General features: G+C 47.4%; 1 protein-coding gene and 1 pseudogene across 4 annotated transcripts; one reads left to right on the top strand and one right to left on the bottom strand.

Moving 5' to 3' along the window:
• Nucleotides 1-167: 167 nt before the first annotated feature.
• LOC114598598 (flavin-containing monooxygenase 1-like) lies at nt 168-25,579 on the bottom strand. Of its 4 annotated transcripts, XM_077928305.1 has the most exons (8): nt 12,094-12,228; nt 10,077-10,265; nt 8,618-8,780; nt 7,078-7,220; nt 6,108-6,307; nt 4,530-4,885; nt 2,745-2,817; nt 168-1,636 (listed from the first exon to the last, which is right to left on the bottom strand). In XM_077928305.1, exons 1-8 carry the CDS (start codon nt 12,223-12,225, stop codon nt 1,294-1,296), a joined length of 1,599 nt encoding a protein of 532 aa, XP_077784431.1. In that variant the 5' UTR covers nt 12,226-12,228; the 3' UTR covers nt 168-1,293. The 4 variants fall into 4 exon arrangements, with proteins under 4 accessions (XP_077784431.1, XP_077784428.1, XP_077784430.1 ...); XM_077928302.1 differs by lacking the exons at nt 168-1,636; nt 2,745-2,817 and adding an exon at nt 25,425-25,579 and having other exon boundaries at nt 4,486-4,885; nt 12,094-12,230; XM_077928304.1 differs by lacking the exons at nt 168-1,636; nt 2,745-2,817 and adding an exon at nt 25,164-25,311 and having other exon boundaries at nt 4,486-4,885; nt 12,094-12,230.
• Nucleotides 9,260-9,702, top strand: LOC144327681 (mitochondrial import inner membrane translocase subunit Tim13 pseudogene; annotated as a pseudogene).
• Nucleotides 25,580-27,865: the final 2,286 nt, after the last annotated feature.

Raw genomic sequence — 27,865 nt, 5'->3', positions numbered from 1 at the left:
GTGGTTCCTACTCCTAAAGGATACATAAACCACAAAATTACTGGTGTCCAGTCAAAGCAGGGAAGAAGGAAAGCAAGCTTTTGAATTCTATTCATTGCCATTTATTGATAGAAATATCAATATAATTTAAACAAGCATGATTCTTTTGACTATATAATAAAATACGTTATTTTATTTTTTTGCAGAGCAAAGTCGCAAAGTTGTAGCTGTATAATTGACAAGTCCTAATGCTATGAATCCACTAGGGCTATGATTTTTGGTTTGGGTGAAAGAGGACTCAGGTGCAAATCTCAGACAAGCCTCAGCTTAGTGGGAGAAGATGGATGCACCTGACTCTCTTAAGATGTTCTTTCAGGTGACTTTAAAAAATGATTAGACAAATTCATAGAGAAGAGGCCTGTGAATGGGCACTTCCAGACTGTCACTATTTTCAGGTGGGATTTGATCACATACTGGCAAATTCAGGTCGCATGGTGAAAGTTGATTTGGAAGTCTTGCATGACATACCTGCTTCCTCAAAAGATCAAACTTTTTGCAATAAGGAAAGTGGTCGGGAATGCCCTGGAAAGTGTGCAGTGACACTTGCTTTGAGGTAACAATATCTAAGCTACCTTCAAAATAATAATAATAAATCAGAATGAATGCTCATTAAATAGCTAATGATGCCTAATCTCCCTATGAATAGATCAGAATGAATGTTCAATAAACAGGTTCTCTGGAAGCACCCAGGGACTATTAAACAGAATACCTAAAGAAAACCTTCACCACAGAGACAGCATAAATACCATTTGCTGGAAAGGCAGCAATCCTTTGTGACCTGAGGGTGGGTTTTCCAGAGGTATCTGAGACACTGTTGAAAGCCAAATTCTGGACTAAATGGACTTTTGATCTCCTCTAGTAGGGGTCTTCTTATGCCCTCAATGTAAGTAGCAGCATAACTTTGATAAAGAGCACTATGTCGTACAGAGTAAATGAATATCAAAATAATAATTCTGTGCATTTATAATAGTGAAGCATATAGAGCAGATTTCTTTGTTCATTGCACACAGCAGCGTGCAAATAGTGCGCCAACAAGAGCACATTTTCATGTTCGGGTGTCAAAGATTTGTGCTTCCATTTTGATTTTTTTTAACCCTCGGGTATAAAAATGTCTAATTGTCCACATTTAGATTTGAGTATGTACTTAAGAAAAGGCCCTTCTTTCTTTTCTTCCTTCTGCAAGGTGAAGTATCACGTAGGCAGAACATATGCATCTGGAAAGATACAGGTAATAATGCTTTTGAACTGGCAGAACTAATTGAAACTGAAGAAAATCCCGACAAAAATAGCAAAGATGGCAAGGACTTTCAGCAGGTATGTGAGGAAACTTCCAGAGTCTTCCACCACTCGGATTCTTGTGGGCTTCACTGTCCTCTCCCACTGGGTCATGATGGCGTTTCTGGCCCCGTCCCACTTCCCTGGTCCACTCAGGCGGAATTGGTAGGCGGAGCAGGGACCGAAGAAGATCTTCAGGGCCAGTTCTGGATCTTGGAGAAGGAGGGCTGGCACACTCGGTTTTATGCCAATGTAGGAAGCGAGTTGGTCCATGTATACAAGGCAATCTGTTTTCAAAACCTCGTCAAAGGACAAGCCAAACCTGAAGGAAACAATATACAAGGGGAAATGGGGAGGAGTGAAATGGTTTGAAGCTGCACATAACACAAGTGTGGACAAGCCCTTGTGCTTGTTGTGTGTTCATTGGTTTTGCCTTTCTCCCACCCAACTGCACAGCAGCTGTAAGGTAAAAGGCAAAGGACCCCTGGACGATTAAGTCCAGTCAAAGGCGACTATGGGGTTGCAGTGCTCATCTCACTTTCAGGCCGAGAGAGCTGGCGTTTGTCCACAGACAGCTTTCCAAGTCATGTGACTAAACTGCTTCTGGTGCAACGGAACACCGTGACGGAAACCAGAGCGCACGGAAACACCATTTACCTTCCCACTGGAGCGGTGCCTATTTTTCTACTTGCACTGGTGTGCTTTCGCACTGCTAGGTTGGCAGGAGCAGGGACCGAGCAACAGGAGCTCACCCAGTCACAGGGATTCAAACCGCCAACCTTCTGATCGGCAAGCCCAAGAGGCTCAGTGGTTCAGACCACAGCACCAGTCTCCAGCTCACAGCAGCTGTAGCTGGGTCTGTTACAGGCTTTGTCAAACATGCCTTTAGCTGTGGCACAGTGGGCAGACACTCACATAGTTACGTCTGTAATGTGAAAATCTCCACCCCCTGTTTTCTAAAGATCAAACAGCAGCTGAAGGCACAAGAACATCTCAGGCTTTCTTTCTGATCAGCTGGCAATCCTCATGCACCTCCATCTGACCAATGAATAATAATAATAATAATAATAATAATAATAATAATAATAATAATAATAATAAATTTATTATTTATACCCCGCCCATCTGGTTGGGTTTCTCCAGCCACTCTGGGTGGCTTCCAACAGAATATTAAAATACAATAACCTATTAAACATTAAAAGCTTCCCTAAACAGGGCTGCCTTCAGATGTATTCTAAAAGTCTGGTAGTTCTTTTTCTCTTTGAAATCTGGTGGGAGGGCATTCCACAGGGCGGGTGCCACTACTGAGAAGGCCCTCTGCCTGGTTCCCTGTAACTTGGCTTCTCGCAGCGAGGGGACCGCCAGAAGGCCCTCGGCCCTGGAACTCAGTGTCTGGGCTCACCGTTGTCAGGTCATATGTAGGAGCTTACCAGTTGAGCTTGTTTTTCTTCTTTTCGTTGACCTCCTCCATCATTTCAGTCACTGAGGGCAAGTTACACAAGCCTAGAAGACAGGAAGGATTTTTCAGTGAGTCACCTTTTTTTGAGGTTCATCAAAAGGGACTTTCTTTTTGCAGGGGGGTGAAAACTGAACATGTGCCTTCCAAGCAGAAGTACAGGCTGTCCAATTGTTAGTAGCATCCCTTTCTGCCTGGTGTGAGACGAAGCAGGGTTTCAAACACAACACATTGCATGTGTGAGAGACCCCTTCACATAGAGACAATCGTGGTATTGTCCACCAATGGGGTGAGAATCCTGGTTAGCCTCAAAACTGGGCTAGGAAAGCTAGTCTATTTCCCTCAAAATGCTTCAAAGTAGGTTCCAGATTCACCCCCAAGCATCTCCATTGGTCCATTTAGATCAGCATTATCAACACCAACCTTCGCCTACTGGGTGCTCTCCAGAGGTTTTGGACTATACCTCCCATCAACCCCCAGCCAGCAACTGGAGGGCACCCACTTGGCGAAGGTTGGTGTTGATGATGCTGAACTAAATGGACCAATGCTTTGGTCCAACATAAGGTGGCTTTCAATTGCCCTATGGAAGTAGGGTTGTTTTTAGCGAAACAGTGCTCTTATTACACCAAGCATCTGGAGCAGGCGTAGGCAAACTAAGTCCCAGAGGCCGGATCCGGCCCAATCGCCTTCTAAATCCGGCCCGCGGATGGTCCAGGAATCAGCGTGTTTTGACATGAGTAGAATGTGTCCTTTTATTTAAAATGCATCTCTGGGTTATTTGTGGGGCATAGGAATTCGTTCATTTTTCATTCAAAATATAGTCCGGCCCCCCACAAGGTCTGAGGGACAGTGTACTGGCCCCCTGCTGAAAAAGTTTGCTGACCCCTGAGGAGGGAGCAGCAGCGTGGTGGAGGCTGCACTAAAACAAGTTGAAGATTATTGCCCTACATAATGGAAGGGATGTGGGTGGCGCTGTGGGTTAAACCACAGAGCCTAGGACTTGCCAATCAGTGCAAGTAGATAAATAGAGCTTTCCCTGCGGAAACCCGCTCTTTACTGCTAAATGGGCGCAAATGGCAATCTGCAGAAAACCTGAATAGATGTTTGTTTGTTCTGATCGAGTGTTTAAAAGCAGGTTTTCCTGGGGAAATTGGCTAGGAAGAAGAAGAGAAGGAGGAGGAGGAGGAGGAGGAGGAGGAGGAGGAGGAGGAGGAGGAGGAGAAGGAGAAGAAGAAGAAGAAGAAGAAGAAGAAGAAGAAGAAGAAGAAGAAGAAGAAGAAGAAGAAGAAGTGGTGGTGGTGGTGCTTGGAGAGGCATCCCCAACCTTTGGCCCTCCAGATGTTTTGGACTACAATTCTCTTCATCCCTGACCACTGGTCCTGTTAGCTAGGGATCATGGGAGTTGTAGTCCAAAACATCTGGAGGGCCAAAGGTTGGGGATGCCTGTGCTTGGATATGGGGCTTTAAAGCCCAAACCAGTGCCTAGAAAGAGCTGGGCAAAAGCTAAGGTGGCACAGCACAAACCTGTGCCCTCCAGGTTTCTTGGCCTAAAATCCTCATCCCCTCTGGCCATTGGCTATGCTACTTAGGGCCAATGAAAGGGTGAGTCCAACAACATCTGGAGGGCCACAGGTCCCCCCTACCCATGGCACCGAGAGTAACTGCCTGGTCCAGATGACAGGCTGAGCTTCCCCAGGATTTCCACACACATCCAAGCACCCCCTGGCCTCCTAGGGTGCTGGTATCTCCCCCTTCCTACCATTAAAGATGCGTGTGACCCAGCGCGCTTGAGTTTCCACAACAGGCATCACCGCCCCAAATGGCCTGAGGAAGCCGATGAAGGCGAGGGTCGGTTTCTCCAGCCGAGGGGGGAAGATGTATTTGTACAAGGAAGCCTGCTGGTTTTCCACCTTGACAATCGACTCGTCGATGAAAGGGAAAGAAGCTTTGTATCCCGTGGCGAAGACGACGACGTCCACTTCTTCTGCCCCAGGAGCGTTCACAAACACAACGGCGTTTTCTCTGAACTCCTTCACCTCGGGCCTAACAGAGACCTTCCCAGTGATGATGCAGGATGGAAGCTCGTCATTCAAAATGGGCTCTCTCGTCACCGTCCTACAGGGAGGAGGAAGAATGGGAAAGATTGCCAAATAAGGAAGCTGCAGACAAAAGAGAGAGGTTCAGCGTGTTGTTGCCATGGCTTTGATTCTGCATGCCTTTGAGTACCCCCAGAAAAAAGCATTGGTTGTTGCCATGCTGGTTAAAGCCTGGATACAGGGTGCGAGGCAGAGGTGCGGCAGGTGGCGGTGCTGCGGTGCTGTGTGTGGCAGTCAGCTCAGCGGAATCCCACCTTCGTCGCCAGTGAAATATACTCAGAGTCGCAAAGTGATTTCATGCTCTTCATTCAGCTCATAGTGGTGAGGAGGAATGAATGAAAGTCCCCTCAAAGTATCTGCTTTATATACATTATTTACACAATGGGCTGCACATGATTGGCTAATTCCGGAATTATACTGTAAGCCAATCAGGTTGTGGATTCACTTCTATCTGGAGCATGATTGGGTAGTTCCTGCCAACCAATCATACTGCTGCATTGTTCTAGGACCAATCAGACTGCTGCATTCTGAATCCTATTGTTCTAGGACCAATCAGACTGCTGCCTTTTGGATCCTATTGTTCTAGGACCAATCAGACTGCTGCAGTTTGGATCCTATTCAACTCAGTACATAAACGAGTGGTAGCCCCCTCTCCCCATTACTCGCTTTCCTCCTCTGCCCTTCATTTTATTACAGTCCCTTCAGCAGCCAAATGCTCCTGGGAAGCCCATAAGCATCATATAAGGACGACCACCCATCACCTGTTGTCTCCTGCACCTGTTGTTCAAAGCTACACTGCGCTTGAACCTGGAGGTTCCATGTACCTCTCATGGCCAATAGCTCATCCTCCACGAATGTGGCAGACAAGCTAGAAGCCATCACCACAACTTGTGGCCAGAGGCGGAGCGGGGGCCATGGGGGCGGGGCGAGCTGCCCAGGGGGCGAGAAGCTCATGGGGTGGAGTGAGCCACCCATGGTGGGCTGCTCCCTGGGTGGGGGGCGGGGAGCCGTGCAGCTTTGCCAGCAGCCTTCCTCCCTTCCTTTGCTCTGACTTCCTTAGGGCCCAGGACCTCTAAACTATGGTTATTCATGGACCTTAAGGTCCTCTGCGGGGCATATCAGGAGAGGAGGTTCCGTAGATTTCTTAGAAAATGCTTTTGGTTACGTTTTGTTTTTTTGGGGGGGAATATACTGTATTTCTGTTTCTTTCCCACTTTCAAACCTGTGTTGACGCCACGTACCTGTCCTTTGGAATTAAGCCATAGTTTGCGTGGTTAAACCACTGGCTCACTCGGTTCTCAATCAGCCATCCTGTGAAGCGCCCGGGGAGGATGTTTCGAACAATGTTCATAAAGCGGGTTAGGAACACCATGTCCCACGGGTAGCCATTGTCAAAGACACGGCTTATCACCCAAGCACCTCTTTCTGTGCTGAGCATCACCTAGAAAGAAAACAGCCTGGTATAGTTTATGGAGTAGACTCAGTTTTGTGTTGTTGTTTTTTTAAAAAAGGAAGTTTGGTACTTAGAGAAAGGAGCAAGGGAGATGTCAGAGAATTCCAACTAAAGCAGAAGAGGACATTACTGATGTTCATATCCCAAGCCTGAAACGGGCATCTATCCAGCAAATGCCAATCAGCAATGATTTAATAATGATGATGATCCTTTTGGGCAGGGGTCAGCAAACTTTTTCAGCAGGGGGCCGGTCCACTGTCCCTCAGACCTTGTGGGGGGCCGGACTATATTTTGAAGGGGAAAAAATGAACGAATTCATATGCTCCACAAATAACCCAGAGATGCATTTTAAATAAAGGGACACATTCTACTCATGTAAAAACACACTGATTCCCGGACCATCCCTAGGCCAGATTGAGAAGGTGATTGGGCCAGATCCGGCCCCCGGGCCTTAGTTTGCCTACCCATGCTCTGGACTAACTACGGAAACAAATAATATTTACAGTGCCATACCCAACCTTTCCCACTAGGTGGGGCCACCACATCTCCAGATGAGCTTTCAAGCTGTGCTTTCCTTACAGCAATAAAAACTTACATAACCCAGTTGCAAAGCTTAATTGTCTAAAATAAGAGTATTTCAGTGTCTGGAAAATGTTAGCTTCAGAAATGTCTAACCTGAATAAGAACAGCAATTCTGTATTTAAAAGGTGGGTGAAGGTGCCCAGTTTAAAACGTGCAGCTGGTCTGAGGGACGCTACCTTTTTAGCTGTCTGAGTTGCTTCCACGGCGATGTCGGTTCCAGAATTCCCCATGCCAATCACCAGGACTGTCTTATCCTTGAAGACCTCGGGGCTTTTGTAGTAGCGGCTGTGGAAATACTGCCCCTTGAACTTGTCTAGACCTGTGTGGAAATGAGGACATGCCCCGGCAAATAATAACTGAAACAGCACCTATACCTCAGTCCTCTGCATGTTTGTTCAGAAGTCAACCCCGTGGGTAAGGTTTACTCTCAAGTACAAGGGCCCATGACTGCAGCTTTTAATTTAATTTAATTATTTATACCCTGCCTGTCCGACTAGATTGCCTCAGCCACTCTGGGCAGCTTTCAGCACATATAAAAACAGATGTCTTCTAAAAGTTGTGTAGTTCCTTATCTCCTTGACATCTGCTGGGAGGGCATTCCACAGGGCGGGCACCACTACCAAGAAGACCCTCTGCCTGGTTCCTTGTAACCTCATTGAGGTAACCGCCAAAAGGCCCTCAGAGCTGGACCTCAGTGTCTGGGCTGAATGATGGGGGTGGAGACGCTCGTTCAGGTATACTGGACCGAGGCCATTTAGGGCTTTAAAGGTCAGCGATAATACTTTGAATTGTGCCCAGAAATGTACTGGGAGCCAATGTACGTCTTTCAAGACCGGTGTTATGTGGTCTCAGCAGCCACTCCCAGTCACCAGTCTAGCTGCCACATTCTGGATTAGTTGTAGTTTCCGGGTCACCTTCAAAGGTAGCCCCACATAGAGCGCATTGCAGTAGTCCAAGCGAGAGATAACTAGAGCATGCACCACTCTGGCGGAGGCAGTCTGTGGGGAGGTAGGGTCTCAGCCTGCGTACCAGATGGAGCTGATAAACAGCTGCCCTGGACACAGAATTGACCTGCGCCTCCATGGACAGCTGTGAGTCCAAAATGACTCCCAGGCTGCACACCTTGTATTTATGCAGTGCATGTCTAGTGTACAAGGTGCTAAACATACATTATTTATATTACAGCAGAGCCACCCTTGGGCAGAAGGGATGTGCCAACCCCCTGGATGGGCTTTTCCACACTTGCCTTTTGCCCTGCTCCATGTCTGAGTGCTCCCCCCTCTCCGAGCTGTCCCCCCCCCCAAAAAATCTGCTCTTTAAAGCTAAATTGGAGCAAACTGCAATTCAGAGATTGCTGTCTGCTCCAATTCAACTTTAAAGAGCGGGTTTTTGCGGGGGAAAGGTCCCCTCACGCTATCATGGAAGAAACATGCTGATTTTCTGCATCCAGGAATCATTTTTGTTGGACATGGTGCTTCAAAAATCCTGAAATGTAATCAATCACTTTGAACTGTCATCCCGAGAGGGACATGTGCAGTTTTGCTTGTATTTATACTTCAAATTATCTCTTTTAGGAAGACAAACACATCCTTGGACCCTCGGATACATGGAAACAATATGCACTTTGCTTCTGCATGTGTTGCTTTTCTTCCTGAACGCATGCAAGAGCTTTTTAAAGCAAACACTAAACAGAAAGAAACTCCAGATCAGCTATACCAGGGAAAGACTTGAGTGGCACTGAGGGATCGGCAAGATAACCAATGCAAACCATGACAGCATCAAAGATGGCGGATTTCTGTTTCCCATCAGTCTCCGTGACAACGTCCCACTGGCCGGTGGCAGAGAAGTCGGGGCACTTCCTTACGCTGATCACGGTACTCTGAAATATTTCAAGGAAAGAACCAATTGCAAGAAGGAACTAGTGGACTTGAAAATAAGAACAAGATTTAGGAGTCTGGCTTTACTAAGGTCATAGGCGTCTTTTCGAACTAGAAACAAATATGTTTCTCTGATTAGGGCAGTGCAGGGTGAAAGATTGGAGTCTTCAACTAAACATCTGGAAGAACTTTCTGACAGTAAGAGCTGTTGGACAGTAGAAGGAGTCTTCCTCATTGGAAGCTTTTAAACAGAGGTTAGATGTTCATCTGATGGAGATCCTTTAGTTGTGATCCCTGCTTTTCAGGGGTCAGACAAGATGAGTCTTTGGGTCCCTTCCAACTCTGCAATTCTATGATTCGAGCCAGGTTTGTTGCATACCCTAGCAATTTCTCAGCCTGAGTTTCAGATGCTTTGGTTTTGAGTTGTAAAAAAAACGAAGAAGAAGAAGAAGAAGAAGAAGAAGAAGAAGAAGAAGAAGAAGAAGAAGAAGGGGGTCTGGCGCGGGCCATGGCGTTGGGCAACGGGGACTTCGCGTCGGGGGGTCGCCTGGACCCCGGGGCCCTGATGGAGCAGGTCAAGGTGCAGATCGCCGTGGCCAACGCGCAGGAGCTGCTGCAGAGGATGACGGACAAATGTTTCCGGAAGTGCATTGGGAAGCCTGGGAGCTCCCTCGACAACTCCGAGTAGAAATGCGTCGCGATGTGCATGGACCGCTACATGGATGCCTGGAACACCATCTCGAGGGCCTACAACTCCCGGCTGCAGAGGGAGAGAGCCAACATGTGATGGGGGGCAGTGGGGTTTCTGAGGAGCCCCACCATGGACTTGGCCGAGGGACTTATCCTGGCCTCCCAGCAAGGTGGTTTAATTAGGGTGGGCAGGATTTTGGTCTGGGTGGCAGGAAATAAAATGACAAACCTGTGGGGGGGGGGAAGAAAAGAAGAAGAAGAGGAGGAGGAGGAGGAGGAGGAGGAGGAGGAGTTTGGATTTCATACTCCACTTTATCACTACCCGAAGGAGTCTCAAAGCGGCTAACATTCTCCTTTCCCTTCCTCCCCCACAACAAACACTCTGTGAGGTGAGTGAGGCTGAGAGACTTCAGAGAAGTGTGACTGGCCCAAGGTCACCCAGCAGCTGCATGTGGAGGAGCGGGGACGCGAACCCGGTTCACCAGATTACGAGTCTACCACTCTTAACCACTACACCACACTGGCTCTCACCAAGGTCCTTACATAGAAATATTCTGAAATGTTAACATGTTAATTTCAGCAGTTCATTTTGGGGGTGGTGGTCTTACCTTGAACTGAATGTGCTTCTGAAGATCAAAATGTTTTGTATACATCCTAAGATATTCCAGGAGCTTGGCATGTGGTAAGAAGACGGGGAAATCTTCTGGGTATGGAAAGTCAGCAAAAGCCGACATCTCTTTACAGGTGTTACTGACCACTGATCTGTAGAGGCTGGCTCTTCCTTCTTCGACATCCTCCTGGCCCACAGAATAGCACAAGAAACATTTCTCATTATTTATCAATTGCCTTATTATGCAGAAATCAACAGGAAGTGTTGGAAACACCGTTAAATAGAGCCTTTCTTTTCATCCACCTCACATACCAAAAGTTGTATATACTGTATTACAAGATTGCCAAGATATTCAAAAGTATGGACCAAATGTGGTCCTAAAAGATCACAAACTATAGACATACTTAACCTTGCCCCCCTCCACATGCTGGGAACTATGGTTTGGTGAGGATGCTCAGAATTCAGGTGAAGATCCACCCATCTGGATGTGTGCACAAGGCAGTTCAAAGTGGATTCAATTCACCTCAGGTGTGCATGTTCTTCCTGTCATCCTCATCTAAGTGGCAGCCTGCACTTTCTCCCCATTTAATTCAAATTTCTCCGATAACAAGAATAACAATTCTTTATTTATACCCTGCCCATCTGGCTGGCACTCTGGGTGGCTTCCAACAGAATTAAAAGCACAATAAAACATCAACCATTAAAAGCTTCCCTAAACAGGGCTGCCTTCAGATGTCTTCTGAAAGCTGTTTATTTCCTTGACATCTGATGAGAGGGCTTTCCACAGGGCGGGCGCCACTACCGATAAGGCCTTTTGCCTGGTTCCCTGTAACCTCACTTCCTCACTTCTCGCAGGGAGGGAACCACCAGAAGGCCCTCGGCGCTGGATCTCAGTGTCTGGGCTGAACGATGGGGGTGGAGACGCTCCTTCAGGTATACAGAACCGAGGCCGTTTAGGGCTTTAAAGGTCAACACCAACACTTTGAATTGTGCCCAGAAATGTACTGGGAGCCAATGTAAGTCTTTCAGGACTAGTGTTATATGGTTTCAGTGGCCCCTCCCAGTCACCAGTCTAGCTGCCACATTCTGGATTAGTTGCAGTTTCCGGGTCACCTTCAAAGGTAGCCCCACATACAGCACATTGCAGTAGTCCAAGCGGGAGATAACCAGAGCATGCACCACTCTGGCGAGACAGTCCGTGGGCAGGGAGGGTCTCATCCTGCGTACCAGATGGAGCTGGTAAACAGCTGCCCTGGACACAGAATTGACCTGCGCCTGCATGGACAGCTGTGAGTCCAAAATGACTCCCAGGCTGCACACCTGCTCCTTCAGGGGCACAGTTACCCCATCCAGGATCCAACCATCCCATCAAGCACCACTGTGAGGAATGCTAATGTTGCTTTTTCACCAAAAAGCCAAAATGCTGCAACTGCTAGATAGCCGCAGACAATGCAGACCTGCTTACATTTATATTTAGAATGGCTTGTGGTTAGGATGCTCATAAATAAGATAGCCTGCAGCTGGAATATGGTTTATTTCCATGCTTCAGCAGGTCTAGAACTTGTTTACACCTGTTAGTGGTCAGGATGTGGCCTGTATTGCAGAACTGGGACGCTTTTTTGGGGGGGGGGGGAGAGGCAAGTAGAAGAGAAAGTGTTCATAATTTGTTTCTGTCAGAGGACCCAACGAATGGGCAGAATATTCACAAAAATTTAAAACTGTACAAAACTTTGGTTCAGGTTTTGAATGTGTTGCAAAATCCAAGTGCTTATAGATTTATTAACAGACGCCAAAATTAACAGACGCCAAATGCAAATATTAAATATTTGGCTACTATTTTGGAATCACATGCTGAATAGTCATCACAATTTGCAGAGGATTTTGCTCAATTAGTTTGTTTATTTTGAATAGGATTATTACTGACGACTGACTAGCCCTGCTTAACCCAAATGTGAGTTTCTTCAGTTCAGCAACCCTAGTCAGAGATCAAGCCATATTGCCCCTCCTCAATTTACCGTGAATCGCCACACGCCCCCAATGTCATCGCTCCTCTCGAAGCAGGTGGGCTCCAGTCCTTCATCCAGGCAACATTTGATGGAGGCCAATCCACTCACTCCTGCCCCAACAATCGCTACTTTCTTGGCCATGGTTTCTTGAGGGAGAAAAGAACAGAAACACAGAAAGAAAGTTTTTTAAGGGTGAGTTTGCTTTGCTGAATTTAGATTTTAAAGCTACACCTTTAAAGTCTGTTTCCTGACACATACTTGAATATATGTACACAATAGTGCAGTTAGACTTAATGGTCTTACAGGGGGGAAGGTCCTATCGCGGGGGGGGGGGGGGGCTCATCCGTCCATTCTACATTCCTGTTATGTTACAGCAAACACTAAAAACAAAAAAAGCTGTTTGCCAACTATGATTAAAAAAAAATAATACTCTGAACATGTGCAGTTTCACATTTTAAGCTCACTTAAATCATAGCACCATCTATAGTCCTGCAGAAATAAAATACCTTGGTTTTCGAACAGCTTAGTTCACGAACAAGTTGGAACTCGAACACCACAAACACGGAAGTAGGTGTTCCGGTTTGCAAACTTTGCCTCGGAAGCCGAACGTCCAGTGGGGCTTCCACAGCTTCCGATTGGCTGCAGGACACTTCTGCAGTCAATCGGAAGCCACGACTTGGTTTCCTAACATTTCGGAAGTCGAATGGACTCCCGGAACGCATTCTGTTTGAGAACCAAGGTAGGACTGCAGAGCTTGCTTCTGCTGCCCTGATACTATAATAATAATACAGTCATACCTCGGGTTACAGACGCTACAGGTTCCATTTTCTCGGGTTGCGGACCACCGAAACCTGGAAGTACCGGAATGGGTTACTTCCTGGTTTCAGCGGTCGCGCATGCGCAGGAGCGCTAAATCACGCTTTGCGCATGTGCAGAAGTGCCAAATCGCAACCTGCGCAAGCACAGACGGACTGCTGTGGGTTGCTGACACTGCAAGTTGCGAACATGCATCCCGCATGGATCACGTTCGCAACCCGAGCGTCCACTGTAATAATAATAATAATAATAATAATAATAATAATAATAATAATAATAATTAATTTGTTATTTATACCCCACCCCTCTGGCGGGGTTTCCACAGCCACTCTGGGCGGCTTCCAAGAGAATATTAAAATACAATAGTCTATTAAACATTAAAAGCTTCCCTAAACAGGGCTGCCTTCAGATGTCTTCTCAAAGTCTGGTAGTTGTTTACTAAACCCATTTGCTTGGGAATAAGTATGCTTTTGGCGTCGAGTGGGTAAAGAAAGAAAAAATTAGGAACACAATGAGCATCTGTAACCATGTACATGTTCTGAAGAGACAGATGTCAACAGTGGCGGTTGGGGCACTGAATAATATAATAATAATATAATAATAATTTATTATTTATACCCCGCTCATCTGGCTGGAATTCCCCCGCCACTCTGGGCGGCTTCCCAAAAAAATATTAAAATACTGTACTACATCAAACATTAAAAGCCTCCCTAAACAGGCGTCTTCAGATGTCTTCTAAAAGTCTGGTAGTTGCTGTTCTCTTTGACATCTGGTGGGAGGGCGTTCCACAGGGAGGGCGCCACTACCGAGAAGGCCCTCTGCCTGGTTCCCTGTAACTTGGCTTCTCGCAGTGAGGGAACCACCCTCGGAGCTGGACCTCAGTGTCCGGGCCGAATGATGGGGGTGGAGACGCTCCTTCAGATATACTGAACCGAGGTCGTTTAGGGCTTTAAAGGTCAGCACCAACACTTTGAATTGTGCTCGGAAACGTATTGGGAGCCAATGTAGGTCTTTCAAGACCGGTGTTATATGGTCTCGGCGGCCGCTCCCAGTCACCAGTCTAGCTGCCACTAGCACAGGAATAAGGGTAGAACATGGTTGTGCTCAGAATCTGAGGACTGAGTTTGGCGAACATGGCAAGGGAAGGAAGCAAATGGCAAGTCTTCTCAAGCCAAGCTGGAAAAAGGTTGTCCTTACCCTTAAATATACAGACAAAAGACCTCCCCATGTGATGCTGACACAACCCCCCTACACTAAGAATAGGCAATAGAATGAAAGAACAAGACCCCCATCTCTTTCCCCCACTCCTCTCCCCCAACGGCAAGATGTCTAAGACAAAAGTGCCTCTCACCAAACGTAAACGAACTGTGAAAAAGACTATGAATTAAAAATGGAGACCACAGGTGCACCACTCCCTGTTTATCTGTTTGCTTTGTAACACAAAAAACCCTCAATAAAAACTAATTTAACAAACAGAAAAAGCAAACACAGCACAAAAGGAAGTCTACATGAGCCCTAAATGTGAACTCAATTGAATTTCTCCTAACAACCCTGTTTGTGAAAGGATTCCAGTAGCACTTCGTGCCACAGGCTGACTGCAATCTGTAAGTACAGATCAGATTGCAACCCCACAAGCCACAAAGTGCGCAATTATTATTATCTTAGCTCAGATGGAAAACAGTGGCCCAGATGCCTATTTAGTATCTGAAGAAGTGTGTGCACACGAAAACTTCTACCCAGAATAAACTTAGTTGGTCTCTAAGGTGCTCTAAGGGGACGTGGGTGGCGCTGTGGGTAAAACTTCAGCGCCTAGGACTTGCCGATTGCATGGTCGGCGGTTCGAATCCCCGCGGCGGGGTGCGCTCCTGTCGTTCGGTCCCAGCGCCTGCCAACCTAGCAGTTCGAAAGCACCTCCGGGTGCAAGTAGATAAATAGGGACCGCTTACCAGCGGGAAGGTAAACGGCGTTCCGTGTGCTGCGCTGGCTCGCCAGATGCAGCTTGTCACGCTGGCCACGTGACCCGGAAGTGTCTGCGGACAGCGCTGGCTCCCGGCCTATAGAGTGAGATGAGCGCACAACCCTAGAGTCTGGGAAGACTGGCCCGTACGGGCAGGGGTACCTTTACCTTTACCTTTAAGGTGCTAATTTTTTAAAATTTATTTATTTATTTTGACTGCGTCAGACCAACACAACTACCTACCTGAATCTGGCCTGTTATGATTTAGCATAAAGTGTTATTTTTAAATACTCTGCTGTGACATAACTAAGGGTGCTGTTGCTAGAGGCAAAACTAAGCTTTATTTCACCTGGGTCAAAGACCCATATGCATTTGCGTACACACCCACCCACCCCACCTAGAGGCTGGGGCTTGCCGATCAGAAGGTCGGCGGTTCGAATCCCCGCAACGGGGTGAGCTCCTATTGCTCCTGCCAACCTGGCAGTTCGAAAGCACGTCAAGGTGCAAGTAGATAAATAGGTACTGCTCTGGTGGGAAGGTAAACGGTGTTTCCGTGCGCTGCTCTGGCTCGCCAGAAGCAGCTTAGTCATGCTGGCCACATGACCAGGAAGCTGTCTGAGGACAAACGTCAGCTCCCTCGGCCTATAGAGTGAGACGAGCGTGCAACCTCAGAGTCGTCCATGACTGGACCTAACGGTCAGGGGTACCTTTCCTTTTTACCTATTGCTCTGGCTGTTGTTGCCAAGCTCTGGAGTAATTACTACACACGGGCAGAATTTTTGGTTGCAAAAGAGTTCCTGCTGATCAGGCCAGAAGTGGTAGTCAGGGGCTTCCCATCCCATAGCATGCATTGTTTGGTCATGTAAGTGAATGTGATGTGCTGAAAATTGAATATTTGCAGCTTCTATCTCCCAGTAGTATAGAGCAGGGATACCCCATATGTTGTTAGGTTCCAATTCCCTTCATCCCTGATCATTGTCCATGTTTGTTGGGGCTGATGGGAGCCGGAGCCCAACAGCCTCTAGATGTGCACAGGCTGTGCCAATGCTCAGCCTTGGCTGGCTTCCCACTTAATTGATAAACACAGCCTGATGTGGAAGACAGTGGCATAGCGTGGTTTGCCAGTGCCCGGGGCCATGCTGAAATAGGAGGCAGTGGAACAGGTGGAGTATGCTTATGCATTCAACTGGCTAATGGCATCTGCATCACCCAGGAGATTGCAGCCACAGAGAAAAGAAAAGAAGAGTCATTCTGCTGTTTGGAGAGGTCACTTGCATGGAGAAGCCATTATCGACAGCCCAGTGATGCAAGCACCCAGGTATATTGAGGAAGCATTAGTTGTTGAAATTTTGTGGCCCTAACAATTGCGCATGGGGCAACCGCAATGCCACTGATGGAAGAGACTGTGAATGACATGATGATGTGGGAGAAAAAAGCCTGTTTGTATCCAGCTACCACATCAGCGGGTGGTGCTGTGGGTTAAACCACAGAGCCTAGGGCTGTTCGAATCCCCGTGACGGGGTGAGCTCCCGTTGCTCGGTCCATGCTCCTGCCAACCTAGCAGTTCGAAAGCACGAAGTGCAAGTAGATAAATAGGTACTGCTGTGGCAGGAAGGTGAACAGCATTTCTGTGCGCTGCTCTGGTTCGCCAGAAGCAGCTTAGTCATGCTGGCCACATGACCCAGAAGCTGTACACCGGCTCCCTCGGCCAGTAAAGCGAGATGAGCGCCACAACCCCAGAGTCGGCCATGACTGGACCTAATGGTCAGGGGTCCCTTTATCTTTACCTTACCACATCACATAAGTCACTAACATGGCATTGTAAACCAGGAGAAACCCCCCCCCCCCCGATTGGGCAGAAAAATGGAAGGAAGAGCTTGTGAAAGAGTCAAATGAGGAGAGTTACATGGTCATGGTTTCAGATGCTCCAGGGGCATGTATTTTGAATTTTAATAGTTTCCCATCCTGTAAGCATGAGGGCTAGAAATGAATAAATGTCGGATTAGGGCATGCATGCACCAGCAGCCCAAGAGCAGAGGTTGGACAGAAGACATGGAGGGTAGGGCTCCTGGAGCTTTAAGAGTTAAGAACTCACTAAATTTCAGCAGGTGCAACTTGCTTCTCTCTCCTAGATAACAAAGGCTGTATAACCTGTCTGTATAATCATTTCCCTCTGGTCCCTCTATCTCACTTATCATATTGGGTAGAATCTGTACAATGGTTGCCTGATATGACAGCTCTGGAGACTGAAATGACAGGCATTTCCATATTGTCTTCTACTGAAATTACCACCATCATTGTTCTTAAGCAAGTCCTATTTCAACATCCAATTATTTCACCTGAATGCTGACAGACTTTTCATGTCCAGTTGAAAATAGATTGTTCCCAGCCTTATGGAATGTCCTTCACAAAAGAATGCCTTGAGTGAAGATCCTTGAGTTCTTGGGCGTGACCTATTCAAGCTTGTGGACTTTAAAATATGTCAAGTAGGTTGGCCAAAGTACTCATGGCACCGGGGTCTTTCTGCCAGCAGATATGCATTTTATCAACTTCCTCAACAGAGAAAGTAAATATTCCCTCCAAACTTTGGGATCTAATTGCTCCCTTCAAGATAGGAATCTCAGAAGGCCAGGCAGGTATCTACAGAACTGAAAAAGGTTTGTGGGAAAGCCATAAACATGATTACCCCATGTCTGGTGTTTGTTCATCCTTAAAAGGGTTCTACTTGCATTTGGCAACTTTTCCCTTGCAGAACTCCTGCACCTTGTGGATCAGAACATGGAGCCACTCCGGAATCCACAATCCTCTGAATTTTGTGAGATGGCCTTGACGACGACATGGTTCCATCATTGCAAGTATTTCCACTTGCACAATGAGACTCCCCCCCTCTCCTCTTCCTAATGTGCACCCCACCCTCCCCAAATCTGCTCCAGAGGTTGATGGAGCCCCCAGAACACAAGGGGGGAGGAAGGCAGAAAAAGTCCATAGCACAATCACAAATCTTTGTGCTGAAGGGCCCATTACTTAGCGCTACATGTGATACAGGCCAAATTTATTCTCCGTTTCGCAGGAAAGAACTGTTTGGAGTGGCTAGAAAGCACATAGCTTTGCTTCAGTTCACACTTGAATGTGACTCTACTTACTCCACACATCTGAAAACAATCCTAATTGAAACCACAACTATCCTTTGAAACCTGCAGTTCTCCAACAACAACAAAAAGTGTACGTATTAGAGGGAGTACACATAAAATGCATGCTTTCAATTAAAAGTACATCAAAGTGCATTGCTATTATTTTTAATATTTATAATCAATTTAGATTGCAGAAAAAGACAAAAGAAATGAACAGATAGCCAGCTCTGAAAACAAGCAACAAATTTCCATACCAGAATCAGGACCCAGCATACAGAAATCACGAGGTTCCAAGTAATATATATATATGGATCGTTAAGCTTGTTACGTCAGTAAACACTCATTACTAAAGCTGTGGTCTCTTTCATCTGCTGTAGAAAGACATGATTGCTTTTTGAATCTTACAACATGCCAGACTAGCCAACAAGAGTTAAATTGCTATGTAATCAATGTAAGGTGCAATCCTGTACATACTTTTGGAAATAAAGTGTTGAACTCAGTTGGGCTTACTTTTGACTTAAGATCAGCATTGCATAAAATGTTATATACTGCTAGATTGTAAAACAACAACAACCCCACAACCCTCAGTGTGGTTTACAGTAAAAATAAAACAATAAAATCATTAGTGAAGACAGTTCTTTGAAACATTCAACAGATAAAATCAGCAACAAACAGATTAAAACATACTTCAGCACCCTACATGCCTGGGTAGACTTGTCTAAACAAAAATGTTTTCATCAGGAGCTGAAAAGTGTAGTGAAGACATCTGCCAGTGTCAATAGGTGGGGAGTTCCACAGTGTAGGTGCTCCCACACTAAATGATTGATATCTTGCAGATGCCGAACAAGTAGTATGTGGCACCTGTAATCGTGCCAGACTGTTATTTACCATAGTCAATTTATAGACCCACCCTTCAGTAACATGACTCTCTGGCTGATATCCAGTTTGATCACACCCACCCACACACCCCAATTCCGAGCTCCAGGATGCAAATTCCTGGGTAACAGGAGCTGGAAGTAACACAATAAAAGCAGCCTGATTTCTCACAAGCAGGGGGAGTGGGTGGGTTGTAAGACCAGCCAGCTGTGAGTGCCAGCACAGCGACAAGTTTTGAGAAATGTGGCAAGGAGGACTGGAAAACCACAGTACAGGTATGTTCAAGCAGCACCAAAAGGCGCCTGCAGGGGACCTTGTGAGAGCAGGGGATGCTCCTGGGAGCATTGCAGACTTACAGAGCTTACTTTAAAAGACAGGGTAGCAGGGCCAATGAGACTCTGGGGTTGTGTGCTCATCTCGCTTTATTGGCCGAGGGAGCCAGTGTACAGCTTCCGGGTCATGTGGCCAGCATGACTAAGCCGCTTCTGGCGAACCAGAGCAGCGCCCGGAAACGCCGTTTACCTTCCCGCCGGAGTGGTACCTATTTATCTACTTGCACTTTTTGGCATGCTTTGGAACTGCTAGGTTGGCAGGAGCAGGGACCAAGCAATGGGAGCTCACCCCGTCGTGGGGATTTGAACCGCTGACCTTCCGATCGGCAAGTCCTAGGCTCTGTGGTTTAACCCACAGTCAGCGGCGTAGCGTGGGTTGTCAGCACCCGGGGCAAGGCAAGTAATTTGCGCTCCCTAACCCGGGGCAAGGCAAGTAATTTGCGCCCCCTAACCCCTAACCTGCTTGCCGCTGCCAGCTTCTTCTTGCTGCTGCCTGGGCTGGGGTATTTATGGTAAGGTAGCCATGACGGCGGCGGCGGGTCCGTGTCAGGTGATCTGAGGCGAGTTGCCGCTGGCGCCCAAACGATGCCACTTGCCTGGAGGAGGAGGAGGGCAGAGAGGCGAGGAAAATGCAACATGGCCCAGCAGCTGCAGCAGCGGCGGCGGCGGCGAGGCTGTGAGGAGGGGCTGCCTGGCGCGCCCTCCGCGGCCCTGACGTGCGGGGACCGCGGCGAGCGCTGAGAGCCGCTGCCAGCTCGTCGGTTCCGCGAGACATGGGGCTCTGCTACAGCCTGCGCCCGAGGCTCTTCGGCGACTCCGGAGGCGGCGAGCGCGCGCCCCCAGATGTTGCGCCCGGTGCGGCTGCCCCCCTGCCCCCCCACGCTACGCCACTGCCCACAGTGCCACCCACGTCCCTCCCTGATTCTGTAGGACTCCTATAAAGCACACTTTCCTATCAACCTCTTCCTGCCCAGTTGAGAAGACTAGGTCCAGAGTGTGGCCTGCCACATGCATTGGGCCAATGACCTGTTGAGACAGCCCCATGATCGTTACGACAGCCATGAAGTTGTAAGCCACCCCAAAGCCAGTTGCTATGGATGTTGAAGTCCCCCATAACCAGCAGTCTGGGAGTCCCCAACACCGCCTCCGAGACCAGCCTTGTCTCTTTAAAAAAAAGAAGAAAAGAATTATTTATACTTTTCAAGTTTATACATTTCACTAATTTTACAATCCTTTTGACCTTTCAAAGCTTGACTTCCTTCCCCCTCTTTCTGTGGTTCCTTAAATTTATTTTTAATACCTTCTGCGTATCCAAATTAACTTACCGTAAATTTGCTCAGTTATTTAATCTCTTTAAATATATACTCTTATGAAGCTGCAGGTTATTACAATAATCCTGCCCATGTTGAAAGTACGATAAGTACGATAGTACGATAATCTTTATTGTCATTGTCCCATACAGAACAACGAAATTGAAAATCTACATCAGACATTCAGAAACCAGCAAGCCTGTTATCCCAGCCTGGTTAGCCCCCTAAAAACTCTGATACCCCATAATTAAATACAATTTACTCCCATAGAGACTACCTTACAATGCGTTTAAAACCAAAATCGCATTTGAATAGAAACTGTTTCTCAGGCGGCTAGTCCTAGTCTTTATAACCCTGTACCTTCTTCCAGAAGGCAGAAGCTGAAAGAGATCATTTCTGGGGTGCGTACTGTCCTGCACTATCTCTGCAGCTTTCTTATGGCACCTGGAAGCATAGATTTGATCCAATGTGGGAAGAGTGCACCCAGTTATTCTCTCCGCAGTATTTACAACCCTGGACAACATTGTTTTTCCCCGTGCAGCTCCCAAACCACACACACAGACCATAAGTTAATACACTCTCAACAGTACAATGGTAAAATGCCATCAACAGGTCCTTTGATGTTCTTATTGGTTTAAATATTCAGTAAACCATTTCCATTCTTTTGTTTAAAAAATTGGGAATTATAGGGACAAAACTATTCAAACTGTATAGAAACTTATTCATGTTTGCTACTATAGCGGCAAGAACGTTACTTGCCCCCAAATGGAAAGAAGCAGAAGTCCCAGCAAAGGAAGAATGGATACATAAACTTACGGAATATGCAGAAATGGTGAAAGTTCCCAGAAGAAGAAATCAAGATAACAAACTTTTTATAAAATGATGGAAATGGTTTATTGAATATTTACAGACAAATTGTGAACAGATAAGAACACTGGCAGGATATAGATATTGAAAGCAGATGAATAAACGAGCAAATTGAGTTAATTTGGATATGCAGAAAATATTAAACATAAATTTAAGGAACTGCGGAAAGAAGGAAGTCAAGTTTTGAAACGTTAAAACGATTGTAAAATTAGTGAGATGTAGAAACCTGAAAAGCATAAATAATTTGTTTATAAAAGTGACATAGACCATATCAAGGCTCCTCACCCAGAAATCAGGTCAGGAAGGTCTTATTCAGAGCCGAGCTGACCTTCTGCCCCAGCAACTATAGCTGTCTGTACAACCTGTGAGCTCAGTGCAACCCTCTCCAGACTTCTTCCCATGACTTACCTGGCTAAACAGCACACTTCCAGAAGTCTTTGCTATGGGTTTCCCCAGAGTGGGGGAGGACAAGGAGGATGTGGAAAACCAGTTGGTTCTCTCTTAGCTGTCTTTTGAAGTTCTCAGAGTCATCATTTAAATGTTACGGTCCACATCAAGCTATGTCAATAGTCTCAACTGAGCATGCGTTCAATGTAATCCTGTTGTCACGAGCAGAGTGCCACCTGATTTCAGAAGAACCAGGCTAGCAGCCGCCGCTTAAGCCAATGGTACTTGTTTTTTCCAACCAGTGCTATTGCCTGCCCTTGTTCAACCAGACCCGCCTATCCTCTAATTAAAGATTTACAGTGTCTACTCATCTACTACATTCTTTAATAAGCGGAAGTGTCATCGGAAGAAAGAACACAAACCTTTTGATGTGTACCCAGCTTAACATTCCTTCAACTCTATTCCAGAGGGATAACTTAAACAACCCTGTTATGTAGGTTATGAGTCACTGCATGAATTAGGAGTTTTCATAGGCTGAAATTTAATTTCTGAGTGTCCTAAGTGTAAACTTGTCATTCATTATACCACGCTAGTTCTCATTTTGGCTCCACTTTGCTTCAGTCCTGATGCTGCTTCTATGGTATTAGAAGTAGACACATCTTTTGAATACATGTGCGTTTAAATGTCAGGTTTGGAAGGCAAACATTGTCTGCACTGCTGTTGTTAAAGTTGGCTTAACTGTAGCAATAAGTGCTTAGATTCTGCAATCTCTGGTAAAGGTAAAGGGGCCCCTGACCATTAGGTCCAGTCGTGACCGACTCTGGGGTTGCGGCGCTCATCTTGCTTTATTGGCCGAAGGAGCTTCCGGGTCATGTGGCCAGCATGACTAAGCCGCTTCTGGCGAACCAGAGCAGCACATGGAAATGCCGTTTACCTTCCCGCTGGAGTGGTAACTATTGATCTACTTGCACTTTTGACGTGCTTTTGAACTATTAGGTTGGCAGGAGCTGGGACAAAGCAAAAGGAGCTCACCCCGTCGCAGGATTTTGAACTGCCGACCTTCTGATAGGCAAGTTCTAGGCTCTGTGGTTTAACCCACAGCGCCACCCGCGTCCCACAATCTCCAGTAGTAATGGTAATAATCATCATAGGAACAGTAAGAAAAACCTAGATGCTATACAACAGCCTATCTCAAACTGGCATTGGGTAGGACTGATGGGAGTTGTAGTCCCATCTGGAGGGCACCAGGTGGGGGGACAGCTGCTATACAAACACTTAGAACAGAGGTTTCCAAACTTTTTGAGTCCACCGCTCCCTTGACCAACTGCATTCTTTCTGAGGCACCCCTCAGGAGCGCAGTTATGCCATCCCTTGCCTGCAGAGCTGGCAGCCTCTCACCCTTTTTCGAACACCCTCCCCTATTATTATTATTATTATTTATACCCCGCCCATCTGGGCAGCTTCCAACAGAGTATTAAAATACAGTGGTCTGTTAAACATTAAAAGCTTCCCTAAACAGGGCTGCCTTCAGATGTCTTCTAAAAGTCTGGTAGTTGTTTTTCTCTTTGACATCTGCTGGGAGGGCGTTCCACAGGGCGGGTGCCACTACCGAGAAGGCCCTCTGTCTGGTTCCCTGTAGCTTTGCTTCTCGCAAGGAGGGAACCGCCAGAAGGCCCTCAGCGCTGGACCTCAGTGTCTGGGCAGAACAATGGGGGTGGAGGTGCTCCTTCAGGTGTTCCCTCAGCCTCTCTCCTCTCCCTTCTCCTTGGGAGTTCGCTGCTGCCGTCCCTGGTCTCTGAGCCCCCACCCCCAAGAGAGGTGCCTCTTCACACTGCCCCAAAGGGGCCTGGGACTTGTCTGACCATTCCCAACAGCAAGGGCTGGTGGACTGGCTGAGCAGCCCCAGAGGCACCATTGGCATGCAGAGCTTGTAGGCATGGCTGCTGCAACCAAGAGCTATGCAAGCCATTGGGAGGAAGAAACACAAGAAGGTATCAGCGGAGAGAGGGAAGGGAAGTGGGACAGAGGCTAGTGTTTGCCTGCGGCACCCCTGACCATCATTCAAGGCACCCCAGGGTGCCACGGCACACTGGTTGAAAGCCATTGACTTAGAAAGACCGGCCCTGTTCAAATGGGCTTTGAAAAACAATGGAACACAAATTGATGAAAACCTGTAGGAAGGGAGTGTGAAACTTAAAACCACAACGCGTTATTCATAAGCATGCTGAAATGCACGAGTCAGGCAACAGAGAATCGATTAACTGAAAATCAACTAGCAAAAAGGAGAGCCATAAGAGAACGATGCAAAGCAGAAGGGAATCGTCATAACTTAGAGATAGAAGTGAATGCTAAGCAAGAGCTAAAGAATGGACAGATTTAAATAACATAACTATGAATTGAAACCCTAATTTTTAAATTTAAAGTGGAGAAATACAGACATATGTATTTGTGGAGAACTTCAGGCAAGAGAATGCAAGATGGAAATAGGAGGAGACATGCATTCATCTTGTACATTTCTACTTAAGAGTAAGAAGAAATTCCCACTGCATTCAACAGGATTTACTTCCAGGTAGTAAAGGGGGAGAAATTTGATTCAGTTTACATTTAAAGCCGCATTTTTTCAGATTTTCACTTTCGGAAACATATTGTACCAAAATGCAGCCATCCGAAATGTGCACTTTCCCAAATTTTACAATGCATTTTTCCAATCAAATTATATATTTTTTTAAAAATTATACATTAGGGGAAAGTGTGCATAACAGTGAACATAACAAACAAAAATGCATGCTATTAGGAGGAAATGCCTGCAGAAATGTGCATATTAGTCAAAACTGCATACAACAGTGTTTATTAAGAGAAAATTGCATTACAATGAATTATCATGAGGATTTTTTAAATCACAAAACCCTGCAGAAATGTGGAGAGCTGGATTTAAGTTTGGAAAAATGAGAAACAGAGAGAGAACCCAAACGGACAGGTCTTTCTATCCCTCAGGACCTCTCTTTCCCCCAAATAAAATCTTGCTGTATCACCCACCGAACTCTCCCAATTTCCAGAACCATTTCAAAAAGTAAAAAGTTCCCTTGGGATTGGCATGGGCTGCTAGGCTCATTTCGGCCAATGTTGGAACAAGAGACCTTTTCCTATGACAGCAATTGGAGACAAAAAAAGGCTGCTTTTCTTGTTCAGAAGGCAACTATGGTCCCTATTTTCATTATACCTCTGAGGATGCAGCCTCTAACTTTATACATAGCGTTTGACCATATTCCTCCTAGGCCAGGGGTCTGCAACCTTTAAGACAAAAAGAGCCACTTGGACCTGTTTCCGAAGAAAAAAAAACTGGGAGCCGCAAAACCATTGCGACATTTAAAACAAATATAACACTGCATATATTGTTTCTTACCTTAATGCTATATATACAGGATCGTAACGCACGCACCGCCCCCATGCGACGTCACAGCCAGTACAGCGCCCACCACAGTGGGGAGTGTCGGGGCGCACAATGCGCCTCCTCCCCTCGCTAGTATCCGCCCCAGAGCCGCGGCAAAGGTGTAAAAGAGCCACATGCGGCTCCGGAGCCGCGGGTTGCAGACCCCTGTCCTAGGCTCACTTTCCTCCTCTGAACTGTCTACACTGAAAGAGCAATAGGTTACCCCTCTCTTACCTCAACTTTACAACCTGCACTGGAATATGCAGAAATTTCATAAGCTTTCCCAGGCACCTCTGGAGGGATTTGTTCCTGATCCTAGCCGATCAACTTTTGAAAGGCATATGAATAACATCCCTCATGCACAAAAGTCCTTCTGGAGAGCATTACATAATCAGACTCTGTTGGCTGGCTTTGTTGGGATGTGGAAAGGGAACCCTTTGATCACTGTCCAGATTTAACATGACGAAAGGCATGTGTAAAAAAACAAATAAAAATTAGCATCACTTAGGTTGTTTCCTTGTGGTTTCAATGGGAAGACTACACCAAATACCACGTTAACCAGAGCTTAGAACCAGAGGGGCAGGCTGCTCTTGCGAAACATATTGTTGTGACATCTTAAAATCTAAATAACAACTTGTCTAGCTGGGAGGGGTGATCTCCAAACTAGTCCTGCAAGTTACTTGATTCCCAGGAGCTGCCAAGTTCTGTAACTGGTTTTTGCGCAGAACCACTTGTGCAGAACCTTAAAGAATAGACGTTAGAAACATTAGTACGTACCTCCATGCTGCGAAAATATTCACCCCTGACAGCCAAACAAAACCTGCGATGGAGATGGAGGTGTTGACATGTTTCCCCCACAGCTGTGGCAAGTAGCAGCTGAGGCAAGATTTTCAGTGCTGAAATGGTACAAGTTTGCTGGTCACCTCCCTCTCCCCAGGCTATAGTCCCGAACGCTTCTATTTAAAGAGGAAAAAATAATTGAAGATGATAGAGATGCATATAAGCACTTCCAGCATCATTTTGAATTTGGCTTATTACTATTCACAGAGAAACCCAATCCAATTTTTCTCCAGTCCGGCTTGCATTTATAACCATAGGAATCCCAGCCTTCCTGAAATAAAGATCGAAGCACCATGTGACCAGCTGTGCAATCCCAATTAATTTTGGAGTTATGTTTCTCTTTCTTTTCTTTTTTTTAAAAAAATGTTTTTTCCATGTATACACCCTCTAACAATATTTCTCTAACAGTTTTCCATATTTCCCCCACTCCTCCCTGGACTTCCCTCATATCCCCATTTTCTTTTATTTCCATATTACTCACCCTGTGTGTTGTTTCCCAAAATTTTCCCAATACATATAATCTTACTTTTCGTTATATACAGTTGTGTTTGTTTTCTAAAGGTATGGCGTTTTCTGACTACTACAGTGGTGCCTCGCAAGACGAAATTAATTCGTTCCGCAAGTCTCTTCGTCTTGCGGTTATTTCGTCTTGCGATGCACGGTTTCCCATAGGAATGCATTGAAAATCAATTAATGCGTTCGTAGGGAAACCGCCTTCAGACCAGGTCCGGGGACAGACTGTCCCCGGACCTCTTCTGAAGGCTGGGGGGGGGGGACAAGGGCTTTTCTTCCCACCCCCAGCATTTTAAAAAACCCTGGGACAGCGGAGGACTTCTCCGCTGTCCGGGCGATCTTAAAATGCTGGCGGGCGGCATTTTAAAATCGCCCCGGGACAGCGGAGGACTTCTCCGCTGTCCGGGGCGATTTAAAAGCCCCTGGGAAGGCAGGCAGGGGGGACAAAGACTTTCGCCCCCCGCCCGCCTTCAGAAGGTGTTCCCGCCCCCCCCCCCCCGCCCGGCTTCGCAGCAGCGCTACGAAGCCCGGCGGCTGGGGGAGGTGTTCCCGCCCCCCGCCCCCCGCTTCGGAGCAGCGTTCCGAAGCGGGGTGGCTGGGGCAGGTGTTCCCGCCCCCCGCCCGGCTTCGCAGCAGCGCTACGAAGCCCGGTGGCTGGGGCAAGTGTTCCCGCCCCCCCCACCCCGCTTCGGAGCAGCGTTCCGAAGCGGGGTGGCTGGGGCAGGTGTTCCCGCCCCCCGCCCGGCTTCGCAGCAGTGCTACGAAGCCCGGCGGCTGGGGCAGGTGTTCCCGCCCCCCACCCGGCTTCGCAGCAGCGCTACGAAGCGGGGTGGCTGGGGCAGGTGTTCCCGCCCCCCGCCGGGCTTCGCAGCAGCGCTACGAAGCCCGGGGGCGGGGGCAGGTGTTCCCGCCCCCCCACCCCGCTTCGGAGCAGCGTTCCGAAGCGGGGTGGCTGGGGCAGGTGTTCCCGCCCCCCGCCCGGCTTCGCAGCAGCGCTACGAAGCCCGGCGGCTGGGGCAGGTGTTCCCGCCCCCCCCCCACTTCGGAGCAGCGTTCCGAAGCGGGGTGGCTGGGGCAGGTGTTCCCGCCCCCCGCCCGGCTTCGCAGCAGCGCTACGAAGCCCGGCGGCTGGGGCAGGTGTTCCCGCCCCCCACCCGGCTTCGCAGCAGCGCTACGAAGCGGGGTGGCTGGGGCAGGTGTTCCCGCCCCCCGCCGGGCTTCGCAGCAGCGCTACGAAGCCCGGGGGCGGGGGCAGGTGTTCCCGCCCCCCCACCCCGCTTCGGAGCAGCGTTCCGAAGCGGGGTGGCTGGGGCAGGTGTTCC

The sequence above is a fragment of the Podarcis muralis genome, chromosome 5 (assembly GCF_964188315.1).
Source record: "Podarcis muralis chromosome 5, rPodMur119.hap1.1, whole genome shotgun sequence".
NCBI classification, from domain to species: domain Eukaryota; kingdom Metazoa; phylum Chordata; class Lepidosauria; order Squamata; family Lacertidae; genus Podarcis; species Podarcis muralis.
The sequence above is the reverse complement of the archived record's forward strand: the minus strand, read 5'-3'. Positions and strand labels throughout refer to the sequence as shown.